This window comes from Anolis carolinensis, chromosome 4 (genome assembly GCF_035594765.1).
Source record: "Anolis carolinensis isolate JA03-04 chromosome 4, rAnoCar3.1.pri, whole genome shotgun sequence".
Lineage (NCBI taxonomy): Eukaryota > Metazoa > Chordata > Lepidosauria > Squamata > Dactyloidae > Anolis > Anolis carolinensis.
This window is the reverse complement of record NC_085844.1, coordinates 27,809,413-27,822,437: the sequence shown is the minus strand read 5'-3', so window position 1 is coordinate 27,822,437 and position 13,025 is coordinate 27,809,413. Positions and strand designations below refer to the sequence as shown.

Here is a 13,025-nt window from a genome sequence, read left to right as displayed (position 1 = left end):
ATTGTATTGTTATTTCATTTACCAATATTGTAAATGAAATACTGTAAATGAATGATATTGTAATAATATAATATATTGTGTATACATATAATGTTGATAATAATAATATAATGTAATACAATTTAATATTTATTTATTTATTTATTTATTACAGTATTTCTACCCCACCCTTCTCACCCAATAGGGGACTCAGGGAGGCTAATAATAATAATACAATATAATAATATTGTATAATATAATAATGTTAATTATTAGTATATATTACTAATAATATTACGGTATTATGGTTTGGTACAATATAGTAATATATAATGCTAATATTGTGCTATGCTAATAATATAATATATTGTATGTACATACAAATTGTAAGCTGCTCTGTGTCCCCTTCGGGGTGAGAGAGGGTGGGGTATAAATGTAGAAAATAAATAAATAAGTAATTGTTGCTGGGGTTTTTTTTTTTTTGCACTACAAATAAGACTTGTGCAGTGAGCATAGGAATTTGTTCATTTTTTTTTTCAAATGATAATTCGGCCCCTCAACAATCTGAGGGACCATGAATCGGCCCTCCACTGAAAAAGTTTGAGGACCCCTGCTCTATACTATGCATCCAGTCAAACATTAGATACTAACTAATGATTGTTAAAGTTTATTTATTTATAGTATTTATATTCCGCCCTTCTCACCCCGAAGGCACGAGCGAAGACGCAGGCACGAGCTGGCCTCGAACTCATGACCTCTTGGTCAGAGTGATTTGTTGCAGCTGGCTGCTAACCAGCCTGCGCCACAGCCCTGCCTATTAAGTTACTAAGAATAGAAGAATATCTTTACCTATCTTCTTTTCCTCACACCATCTATAATTTTATGTACCTTTGTACAAACAGATCCTACGATTTTGCTTCAGTTAGTAGCCTTATTCCTAGGAATCAACATAGATTCCCTTTCCATACCTGCTGGTATGAACTCTCTATAGTTGCAGTGACTCTGTTTACACATAAAGTACAATCTCCCCTGAATTCAGTGGCATGTACTTCCAAGAAAGCATGGTTGGGGTTATAATGGTTTCCATTATTATTGAAAGCAAAGGAACTAGAACAGTGGGTACCAAATATTGTTCTAGCAGGATCTAGCAGTTCCTTACTGAATACAGTTATATTTCTGTTACTGTGTGGGCATACTTTTGAATTGTCCTGGATTTGTACCAGTTTAATTTGTACTTGTTTAACTTTTAACTGTCAGACTCTAATAACCTTATGTGCCTAAGACAGAACAAAGTAATTCTAAACACAGGACTTATTTGAAACTGTGGAATTCACTGCCATAAAATATAGTTATGGCAGCCAGCCTGGAAGCTTTAAAAATGAATTCAAAAGATGAATTCATAGAGGCTAGAACAGGCATGGGCAAACTAGGGCCCTCCGGGTGTTTTGGACTTCAACTCTCACAATTCCTAACCGCCTACCGGCGGTTAGGAATTGTGGGAGTTGAAGTCCAAAACACCCGGAGGGCCCAAGTTTGCCCATGCCTGGGCTAGGGCCATTAATAGCTACTAGTCAGGAAGGCTATATATCCCTGGAAGTATTCAAGACAATATATCTCTGTACATTAGTTACTGGTGGTTATGAAGTAAAGAAGACACTTCTCTTTTATATTCTTCTTCCATCTTGGACACAATGTTGGACTTCAACATTCATTTTATTATGTTCTAATGTGTACAACTGTCATTTTCCAAGGGTAAAATGATAAGATAGACTCTCGTTGACAGGCAAACTGTATTGCAAAACTCTGCTCACCATTTCTTGATCACTTTTGGTTGCTGTCATTAGCTGCTCCGATATTATCTTTTTCAAGCAACTGCTTAGTAGAAATGCCTAAAAATAGAGGAAATACATTTTAATTTTGGGTTCTGATTATTTTTTTAAATCCTTTTTTATTGACTGGCTGTAGATTAGACTATATCAATCTTGCTCTGTGATTCATTCGTGGCTTTTCAACAACAAAAATTCTTGCCAAATGTTTAATCTTCCTGAGTGCATCCCTACAAATCAGTGGGACAGCACGTATAGCTTATTCAATTATAATCAGGCTTCTCATATATAAGTTCAGATGTCTCTACTAATATGAAATGCAATGACAGAGAGAATAGCTCAAGTAGCTAAGATTGTAAAAGTTACCTTTTTGGACAAGTACTCCCAAAATCTCAAGCTGTGCTACTTGAGTTGTGTCTCCCACACTTTTTTTCTGGCTGATATATGTACACTAATAGTTATTGCTGTTTGCCTTGTAGCTGTGTATGTAAAATATCCCAGGTTTAATTTAACGACAATGTCAATTATAGGAATCTCAGATCAGAGGAAAATGTCAAAAGTGTGTTAGATAAACCTATTCTTCATCATATTATATGAAAACTTCACAGTTCAGAGAAGTTATTTATGGCTTTTATGGGCACCATATTTGATTGTCCTACACCAATATAATGCATGGAACTGATTGGTTTGCTTTTATTAATTTCACGAAGCCATTTCATCAGAGCAGTTTTATAAACATAAACACAAACAATATGATGGCAGGAGAGAAAAGCAATTTAAATGAGGAAAAACACTAAGAAAAAGCTATGGAAATAATTAGGCAGGTGGTTGGGAGTTAATAAGTGGTTTCCTCCAAAATTCAAAGCAGATTGGACGAAACACGGACATACCAACATATGACAACACAAAGGAGGGAAGAGTAGAGGCTACTCTCAGCAAAAGAAGGCCAAGTATCCATTTCCATTTGCCCATAGGTTTTCAATTCCTGTGAAAACATTGGACCAACATTCTCCAACCTCAGGTCTTCCAGATGTCTTGAAAATATAACTCCCATTATACATGACAGGGATGATAGTCTTTTTAGTTCAAGGAATCTGGAGGGTACCAGGTGGGGAAGGCTGTACTAGAACAGTGGTTCTCAACCTGTGGGTCCTCAGGTGTTTTGGCCTACAACTCCCAGAAATCCAAGTCAGTTTACCAGCTATAAGGATTTCTAGAAGGCCAAAACACCTGGGGACCCATAGGTTGAGAACCACTGCACACCTAGCAATTGCTACTTCTATTAAGAAGTTAAGAAGACATTTCATTACTTGGATGAGAGAAGCACCTGAAGGGATGTGACTACAGCAGGCATGGGCAAACTTCAGCCCTCCAGGTGTTTTGGACTTCAATTCCCTACCGAGTGTCACGAATTGTAAGAGTTGAAGTCCAAAACACCTGGAGGACCAAACTTTGCCCATGGCTGGACTACAGGGTCTTTTGGTTTGTTTAACACTTTCCCCTCCCTGGGGAGATGCCTAGAAAAACATATTTTGAATGTGTTATAGGGGAAAGCAGCTCAGATTTGGAGTAAGCAAACTGTAGCTGGCAAAGGATAACTTACGCTCATCCTTTGCTTCTTTTTCCAAAAGTCCCTCCTCCAAAATATATTAAAATAAATTGGACCTGGGAATGACTCTTTTTAAAAAATGTCACCAGAACAAACCTGTTTTGTGTTGAAGACGATCCATCTCCATGTATCTGAATCGTTGTACTCAAACCTGAGTTCCAAAAACTGGTCAAGTCCTTGACCTGTAACAGATCCCTGAGCATTTAAAAAAGAAAGAGAAATACAATGAAGCAGTGCTACTGATTCAGATATTTTCCAATCTGCATTGCTGCCAAGTAATATCTGCAACAAAATCTGGATATCTCAGGCTCCTTCTACACTGTCATATAATCCAGTTCAAAGCAGATAATCTGTATTTTATATGGCAGTGTAGAAGGGGCCTCAGTTGTTTCAGTGGCAGCTCACTCTTTTAACCATAAAAACGACCCCAAAAAAGCGGTTCCCACCGCAGTGTTTTTGCTTTATGTGCCATGCTCCCTTGCTAACCAGATTTTCTCAAAAGACAATTCCCAAGGGAATGCTACAAAATGAACTGTATTTTGGGAGAGAGGGTTGTATTTTTGGGAGGATTTTTAGGATGACTTCTACAGCTTGCCCAAAATTGCTCATAGTTTCCTTTGGGAGGAATCATAGAATTAGATGAGTCCACAAGGGCCATCTAGTCCAGGGCTTAGTAATAGGAAAACAGGTGAGCTCGATCTTTTCTTGCTGCATTAAAAACAGTTATTTTAAGAGATTGGAAATATAGGAACAAGTCAAGAGTACTCTTCTTCATCACTTGAAATGTTGGGTAAGCACAAAATCAGTTTGTCCAGGCTGGGGTTCTACTCCCACTGAAATCACTGCTGAACTCAGCCCTAAGTCCCAAAGTCCATCTTTTGGGAGCCATTAGAAATAAAAGGTAAAGGTTTTCCCTTGACATTAAGTCTAACCGAGTCCGACTCTAGGGGTTGGTGCTCATCTCCATTTCTATGCCAAAGAGACAGCGTTGTCCACAGACTCCTCCAAGGCCATGTGACCAGTATGACTGCATGGAGCGCCATTACCATCCCGGCAAAGCGATACCTATTGATCTACTCAGATTTGCATGTTTTCAAACTGCTAGGTTGGCAGAAACTGAGGCTGACTATGGGAGCTCACCCTGCTCAGTGGATTTGAACCACCGAAATTCCAATCAGCAAGTTCTACAGCTTAGCTGTTTAACCCACTGAGTCATCACGGGCCCCTGCCATTAGAAATACATGCACATAATTAAGACGGGTGCACCGATAGTGTCCAGATCTACCGAAATCCACAGATTACATCCTGTTTCAATTGCTGCAATGCACTAAATATGGGTCTGTTTTTAGAAAGTTTTCAGAAACCTTCAAAATCTTGTGGCCAGATTGATGACCAGGGCTGGGTTACAAGCAACACATAACACTCTTGTTGCAATAGCTTCAAGGGCGACTGGTTTATTTCTGGTCAGAATGCCAAGTATTGCTTATGACTCATGAGGCCCTAGACTGCTTGGCTCCAGACTATCTGAAAGCTCATATCTCCCTATATGAACTTACCTGAGCTTTAGAGTCCACGGGGAATGGCATTTTCTGAACTCCACATTATTGCTGTGTGATTCCTCCAAGACCACAGGACTCTCCCCAGTGGCCCCCTCTCTGTTCTCCAAGACCTTTTCCCTAGTTGAACATTTGCCACGGACTGGTTGTGCTAAAGGGTCTTCTACTGAATATGTTGTTATCCTAGTTGCGTTTTATATGCCTTTTAACTATTCCGAATTAGTGCTGTTTTTAATAGGATAGTTTACTTAATTGTCTTTTAACACTTCAATTAAAATAATTTTGTTCAGGTGTATTTGTTTTCATCTGTGCTGTGATCTACCTTTGGGTCCCATGTTGGAAGAAATGTAGGACATTAAATAAACTGATCTCTCAGAATCCTCCATCCACCTACCAATGCCCATGCTGGCTGGAGGACTTTGGGAGTTGTAGTCCAACCAAGTACTTTCCCAAGCTCTGCTCCTTTGTAAAGAAAGGCAGTGATAATTCTCAGTTAGCATCACACACTGTGGTTAAGTACCTGAAAAGCATCAAGTTGGTACTTACCAGAAATGTGACCTGCCAGCACCTCACCCGGTTGATCTTGAAGCTGACCTCTTTGATCTGGTTACTAGGCAACTTTATGCAGCAGCTAATCTCATTATTTCCAACATGAATAGCAGCTGTACAGCCTACTTCGGGGTAGTCACAAGAGCAAGGATCAAGCTGTATATAGCCATAGTGCTGGACCTCCTGAACCAGCTCTAAGAACTGTACAAGAGAAACAGAAACTGGAGGAGAACAGTGGGTTATATATGACATGATGCAGGAAGATGGCAAGGGCTAGCAACTTCACCAAGTGACTGGAAGCCACATGCTATATTTTTATTGTAAAAGTTACTTATGTAGACTACAGCCCCCCAAATCCTTTAGACAACATGGCCACAAGGCGATGTTAGCCAGACCCTCTGTGTTACAGCATACATTATAATCCAGTTCCAGACTCTGGTACAGAGCTCCTGTAGATATCCAGAAGCTAATAACCAATACTACAGTTTACGATCCCAGGTTTAAAGAGCCACGGTCCTACGTTTAACATTAATGCAGGAGTTCTCCCGCTGCTCACTTTGAAGTCAAAATGTCAAATGCCATATGTTAGGTGGGGAATGATTAATACGTTGAGAAGAATTTACAGCAAAATTCCAGGAGTTGTTGAGCACTGCTTATTTAATTAATGCTCTGCTAGTAATCTGCACAAGGCATTCTTGACAATGTCTTCAAACAGGAGCAAAAGTAATTGCTTTCCTTTTTCTTGGCAAGTCATTTGTGAACCTCACATTTGCTGGGGTTCAAAGCACATGACCCAGATGAAAATGAAAAACTGCAAATAAAAAAATTGCTATTTTTCATATGAGAACATTGCTCTAAAACTCTCCAAGTCCTCCAATACAACTCTATGGTCAACTTCAACTGATGATCAAAGATTTTTAAAGATAACATTTTCATCAAATCAGTGAATAATCAAATCCACAAAAATCAAACCTGCAAATGTGGAGGGTCGGCTGTACAGTCTTGGTTTGTATGCTCAAGTATTTGGCATTAACCAGGATGGGAAATACACAGCCCTCTAAATGTTGGTGGACAGCAACTCCTATCTGCCCTAATCAGCAAAATTAATAGTGAAGGATCTTAAGAACTACAGGATCAAATGTTCCTCACCTTTATACTATAGGAAAATGGCAAAGTGAAATTGCCACTTGTGTTTCTTTATGAGGCCCCATCTACACTGTTATATAAAATCCAGATTATCTGCTTTGAACTGGATTTTATTTATTTATTTACCATATTTATATCCCGCCTTTCTCAACCCTGAAGGGGACTTCAGGCGGCCTTACAACAGGCAGCAGTTTGATGTGACACACACATATATCAAATAAACAATTACAATTAAAACCAATAATTAAAACATGAATAATTAAAAACATCAATTAAAATCATGCGATCCAAAATATAATCCAGGGCTGTCCCCTTTGTCAATCACATTGCTTCATAGTTACATATTGCACTGCTCCAATTACTTATCGAAAGCTTGGTCCCAAAGCCATGTCTTGAGTTTTTTCCTGAAGGTCAGGAGAGAGGAGGCAAATCTGATCTCACTGGGGAGGGAGTTCCATAGCAGTGTAGACTAATATAATCCAGTTTAAAGCAGATAATTTGGATTTAATATGGCAGTGTAGATGGGGCCTCAGACACACAGCAAGTTACATTTCCACCCCTAAGCAAATATATATAGTACAAGTCGTATTTGAAAGAATGCCATTGTTCCTGTAGAGAAATGGAAATGCATAGAGACAGAGGCCAAGGTAGCACAAATATATGCCAGCGTAGTTATGTTGGATCCCAAGTTAAACAACCAACTACATAATAGGCAGTATGGCCTTGAATCCGCCTACCGAACAATATTCAATTATTTCCATATTCCCAGGTCAGAAGTGAGAAAATAACTGTGTGTGCTTTCAAAATGATTGGCTGCCCGGGGACTGCATTTGTGCAACCTCTGCGAAAGCGCAACAGCTTGCATAATGATTTTTTTACGCTAAGCTAGTAACTCAGCTGGATTTCAAGGATAAAGATAGTTGTAAACACATCAGCACAACAGCAAGGGTTCCAGTGGACTGGGTCTGCCTTCACCTCTGTCTCCTCCTTCAAGCAAATGTTTCAAGTAGAACTGCAACTAACTGGAGGCATACGTAAAACAGTTGCATTAATGGGACAGGACTTCTTTAAAACCCTGGGTTTCGTTGTTTCCACCATCTGGAAGTTGAACACAATCTAGCACCCCTCCATTACAGCAGGGCCCTCCAGCAGGAAATGGATTTAAGAACGTGGAAAAGTGGGAATTGCACTACAATCTTATGTTGCATTTGACCTCGAGCTGTGGGGAGAAGTGGGTAATTGATAATCATAATTATCATCATCATCATCGCCAGATTGGACACACACTGCTGCTCTGTACAGGGTTATATTTATAAAAACAAAAATGGAAACAATTGGATATATTAGATTTTGAATAACTACAGAGGCCATACTGTAGTTACTCAAAATACAAAGCGTTTCAAAACGATAGACCCAATTTCGAAGCAGTAGTGATTGTATAAGATATCCAATACAGTAAGATTTCTGAACTTCATGTCAACATTCGGAAGCCACAGATAATAGCAAAACCTCTTGGAATGAAGAACTTCTGGCCCAGGAATACCATAGAATTGCATTACAGGATCTAGAAAATGCCTAAACAGAGTAAACTCTAGGAATATCTAGTTTCTCCAGCATGACTGTATGGTCAATTTCTGTCAGATTGTACTAGAGGAACTAGAGATTTCTAGGAATCTCTAAGGCCCCTTTTACACTGCCATATAACCAAGATTAACAAAGCAAATAATCCACATCTGATCTGGATTATATGAATCTACACCACCAGAAAATCCAGTTCAAAGCAGATAATCTGGATTTATATGACAGGTCCCTCCTACAAGTCCTCCAGCTTGATTCTATGAGCAACATTTGATGGAATTTGACTACAGAATTACACTGGAGGACCTAAGGTTTCCTAGAGGAAACATTTTCATCAAATCCGTAAATAATCAAATATGCAAATATTGAGTTGTCAAATTGTATGCAGTTGTCAAACTGTAGCATTGTATTTGAAATGAGCCTAATACTTTTTTAAAGTGTTACCTTCATTTTGTTTGGTGCCTTTTGGAAGATCTGAAGTTTCTGCATCTGCCCATCACTAGGCCTGAGCCACTTCTTTTCAATTTCCTGTACAACCTTTTAAACACAAAAAGTCAAAAATGTTGATACCTCAGTTATCTCTAATTTATATATTCTTTTCTGCGATGCAAGCAGTAAGTCCAGAATCTTTTGGGACCTTGGCCAGTAACCCCTTCTAGTACCTGCATTACAAAAGTAGCAGCGGAGAGAAGTTTCATAGTAGCTGTAAGTTTTCCAGGCTGTATGGCTATGTTCCAGAAGCATTCTCTCCTGATGTTTCACCCATATCTCTGAGGTAGGCATTCTCAGATGTTGTGAGGTATATTGGAAACTAGGCAAGTGAAGTTTATATGCCTGTGGAAAGCCTTCAACAACACACAGTTCCATGGTAGTTCAGAGATGATAACACTCATCATTCCTATTATAAAGCAAGTCCCATTAGGACCATAAAATACTGCTGATGCAAGTACCATTGTTTGCATAATCGCAATTCAAATTACTGTTGTGGGCTGAACTGTTAAAACTATAGATTCATAGAGTTGGAAGGGACCACAAGGGCCATCCAGTCCAATCCCATCCTTCTATTCAAGAACACACAATCAAAGCACCCCTAACAGATGGCTAGCTTATTTATAAGTCTCCAAAGAAGGAGCTTCGATCACACTTTGAGGCAGAAAGTTCTACTATTGAAATATCTTACAGTCAGGAAGTTCTTCTAATGTTCAGGTGAAATCACCTTTCCTGTAATTTGAACTCATTGCACTGAGTCCTACTTTGAATTAACTTGCTCTGCATGAAGAAGGAGCCAAACGTCAATTTGATATTTAGGGTAATTACAATCTAATAGAGAGAGCTATTAGGAGAACATTCATATAGCTATTAACTCTTCTAAGTTAGTAACTATAATGCCGTTAATGTACACTACATTGTGTAGATAAGGCATGGACAGACTTTGGCCCTCCAGGTGTTTTGTGTGAGGATATGTAAAAGAGGCACCATGATGTGGTGAGTTAGCTAGAAAGGGCATGTGGTGACAGCTGATTGGCTGAGCCAGCTAGGAGCCAGAATTCCAACTGGCTGCTGTCTCTAGCTTGGTACTGAGGCAAACGGTTTTAACTGCCACTTTCATCTCGGAGAGGGAGGAGAGCAGCTGACTGAAAATGGTCAGGAAGGAAATGGCTGCCATACTCTCCAAAGCCTGATTATTTATAAGGCAAATGAGGCATATTTAAAGATGGTTTAAAGGGACTGTTTATTCCTTATGTTCTCTGTGTGATTTCAGAAAGACTTTTGAACTGAAGTAAAGATACTGTTACTTGTTACACAAGCCTGAGTGATATTTTATTATACTGCAGGTTTTATCTTGATTCAGAAACTGTGGTAAAGCTTCTATTTATTTATTTCTAAAACCCTCAGCATTAACTTAGACTACATCGTGTAGATCAGGCATGGGCAGACTTTGGCCCTCCAGGTGTTTTGGATTTCAACTCCCACAATTCCTAACAGCCTACCGGTTGTGCTAAAAATAAAAACTGGTTGGATGTCCCTTATCTGGATTTCCAAAATGCTCCAAAATCCAGATGACATCTAACCAGTTTCCTCCATCAATTACAGAAAGGACATGGGACAAATTGAAAAAAATCCAAGATATGTAAGCAACACCTGCATTATAGTGCAGCTCGGTCTGAGCTAAGCCTGGAATGGTGGCTGCAGATCTGACTTCTGAAACCCAGATTTTCAAGAACGGACTATCTTTCCAAAAGGGCTTTCAATAGTTTGTTGTACTACTTTTAGTTACTTTTCAGAAATGAATATTTCACTGTTAAAGAAAAATTTGTTTGCCATTAAATCAAAATTGCCTTTGACCTTTGTGACTCTCCTAGTCACTCTATTATTAACAGGTCTTGCAAATTCAGAGCTGTAGCTCCATTGATTAAATCAATCCATCTGTAATGTGGTCTTATCTACCTCCTTCCAATTTCCCCATAAATATAATTTCCCCCTGCAGAGAGTCAGATCATCTCATGACATCTTCAGTTTGGTCATTTTGGCTTCTAGTGAGAGTCCAGGCTTGACTTGCTCTAGTATCCATTTATGGGATTTTCTGGCAGTCCATAATTTCCTCAGGTCTGATTCTCTGCTTTAATTTATAAGACATTTTAATTACCTTTCAAAATTACCCTTCATATGGGTGAATTTGCCGTTTTAATTACAATCTTTTTTTGTTTTTGCATATGCTTGCAGTGTATTTACATTAATTTTGCAAACCTTCCTGAGTCTATCTTATCATGAAAAAGCAGGATATAAATGAGAAAATCTGTTACAATGTCAAGGAAACTGTGTGCATCTGATTTTAACAGGAAAAAAGAGACAAAAAGTACAAAACTCTGCAATGTTTTATTGCTTATATTGTTAAATCAGCCTCTCTCTGACTTTTTCTCAGCCAGGTTCACGCTTTAAGTGCCCCAGTGCATAGCAGGGGAGCAACTCTAAGAAGCAAACCTTGGAAGAGGTTGTTAATAATGCTTAGCTATGGATTTCTTCTGCTTTTAACACCATCATGCTGGTTTTATATGGCTGAGTCAGCTTAAATACCATATTTCTGCATTCACATCTAGTTTTGCTTTGTTTTTCCTGTATAGTTTACCTGATTAGTATATATATAAAAGTAGTGGGGTGGAATGGTAGCCAGGACATGTTGTCACACTTGCTGTTAAAAAAAATCCTAATTTTAAACAATTTATTTTCAGAAGCACAAAAAACTGCTTGTTCTGGATGTTACCTGCATATAGAGTAAATTCACTGCAGTTCTACAGTCCACAAGCATTTTATCGAGGGAAGGATCCATGTACCTGTCCAGTGAAAGGAATCGTGTTAAAAACATATACAGAACAATGTGACATGAACAAAAAATATATCTAACAATTTTCTAGCAAAATGAAATAGCTCCAAGTGTTGTGCTTAAAATGGGATTTAAGCAACAAATGCTTATGAGAAGAAGCAAAGGTGTCTTGACAAGATAACAGGTTCATTAGTTAACATATTGTAGCATCTGCTGTGAGGCTACTTTCCGAGAATACTGGAAAATAACTACTGTTAAGTGCGGCAGGAAAAGGTGTGATATCTGCCAACGCATCCTTAAGATGCATGCTTTGATTTGTTTCAATTTAAAAAGTTTAACTAGGACTGGATTATTGCCACTTTGCCAAAATATTGGACAATCAATTACAATCTCCCTAAAAGGGCAGAAATAATTTGGCAATAATATAAATCAGGAAGTGTGCAACCTATTGTTGTAGCCCAGCCTCCAACTGAGCTGTCAGGTGAGCCTGAGACTGGCCCCATTCACGCTGTGATTGTCCCTGCACCTGCCTTGCCAGAGGACTCTGGTTGTGGGTCTGAGATGCAAGCAACAGTTTGTCCCAGTGGATTCTGGGACCAGAGACAGAGTGGTTGCAAACAGGCAGTTTGAACTGCATTCTTCACAGCAGTCAAGGTCGGATCTCCAGGTGTCAGATGGTCATTCTACTTTGGATGAAGGAGCTGATAAAGTGGAGAGAGATAATGAGTTTGACAGGAAGAAAGTGATAACTCACCAGAGGAGGGAATGGGAGTTTGTGAGAAGAAGTAGACGGTTGGTTTTGAAGCAAAATAATGAGCAATCTTCTCATGGAAAAAAGACATTGAATTTCCCTTAAAATGTTTTGCTTTCTCCAACACAGCCAGAGGTGGTAATATTGCTAATCCAAGAGAGAAAGATCTTTGCTCCGTGTTCCTGTGCAGCTTTGGATCTTGCTTCAAGTTCCAGCCTTGCTTCTACCTGTGAATCTAGTTGAGTGTTCTAGTGACTTTGCCATTTGGATTTCTATTCTAGCCAAGACTGTAGCCTTGTGTTCCAGCATTGACCTTGTACCTTGGATTGCCTTGGAGTTTGATCCTGCATTTTAGCCTTGTTTCCTGTGTTTCCAGTTTGTCTCATGCCTTAGATTTAATCCTTGATATCTGGTTTGGATTATTCTTTATACCTTTTGTGGGACTTACTTTGAAATTTGGTTTGGACTATGTTCTTTGAGTGACTTTTATTGACTCTGGCTTCAAGATTTTCAAGTTCTTTGTTCTTGTGGACTCAAACCACAATTATTGACTTTGAACTGATTTTGCTATTGCTTGCATAATCTTCAATAAACAACTTTTTTGCTAAATTCTGAGGCTTCAGTGTGGTTTTGAGGTGCCTACGCAGCCTAGGGGTGCATCACTATTAAAGTCCATTAATGAAGAAAGCTGTTAGCTCAGGCATGGGCA

General features: G+C 39.0%; 2 protein-coding genes across 3 annotated transcripts in view; both read right to left on the bottom strand.

The window, feature by feature from the left end:
• Positions 1–13,025, bottom strand: part of pabpc1 (poly(A) binding protein cytoplasmic 1) — a 170,859-nt gene that overhangs the window by 94,158 nt on the left and 63,676 nt on the right. The gene's annotated exons all lie outside the window — the stretch shown is intronic.
• The window catches only part of snx31 (sorting nexin 31), a 41,092-nt gene that overhangs the window by 1,899 nt on the left and 26,168 nt on the right, over positions 1–13,025 (bottom strand). For both annotated transcript variants that reach the window (XM_008119473.3, XM_003226603.4), the window contains exons 8-12: positions 11,506–11,575; positions 8,688–8,780; positions 5,517–5,720; positions 3,511–3,609; positions 1,791–1,868 (exon numbers count right to left, since the gene is read on the bottom strand). In XM_008119473.3, the coding sequence (XP_008117680.1) occupies positions 1,791–1,868; positions 3,511–3,609; positions 5,517–5,720; positions 8,688–8,780; positions 11,506–11,575 (544 nt within the window). The remainder of the gene's footprint in view (positions 1–1,790; positions 1,869–3,510; positions 3,610–5,516; positions 5,721–8,687; positions 8,781–11,505; positions 11,576–13,025) is intronic.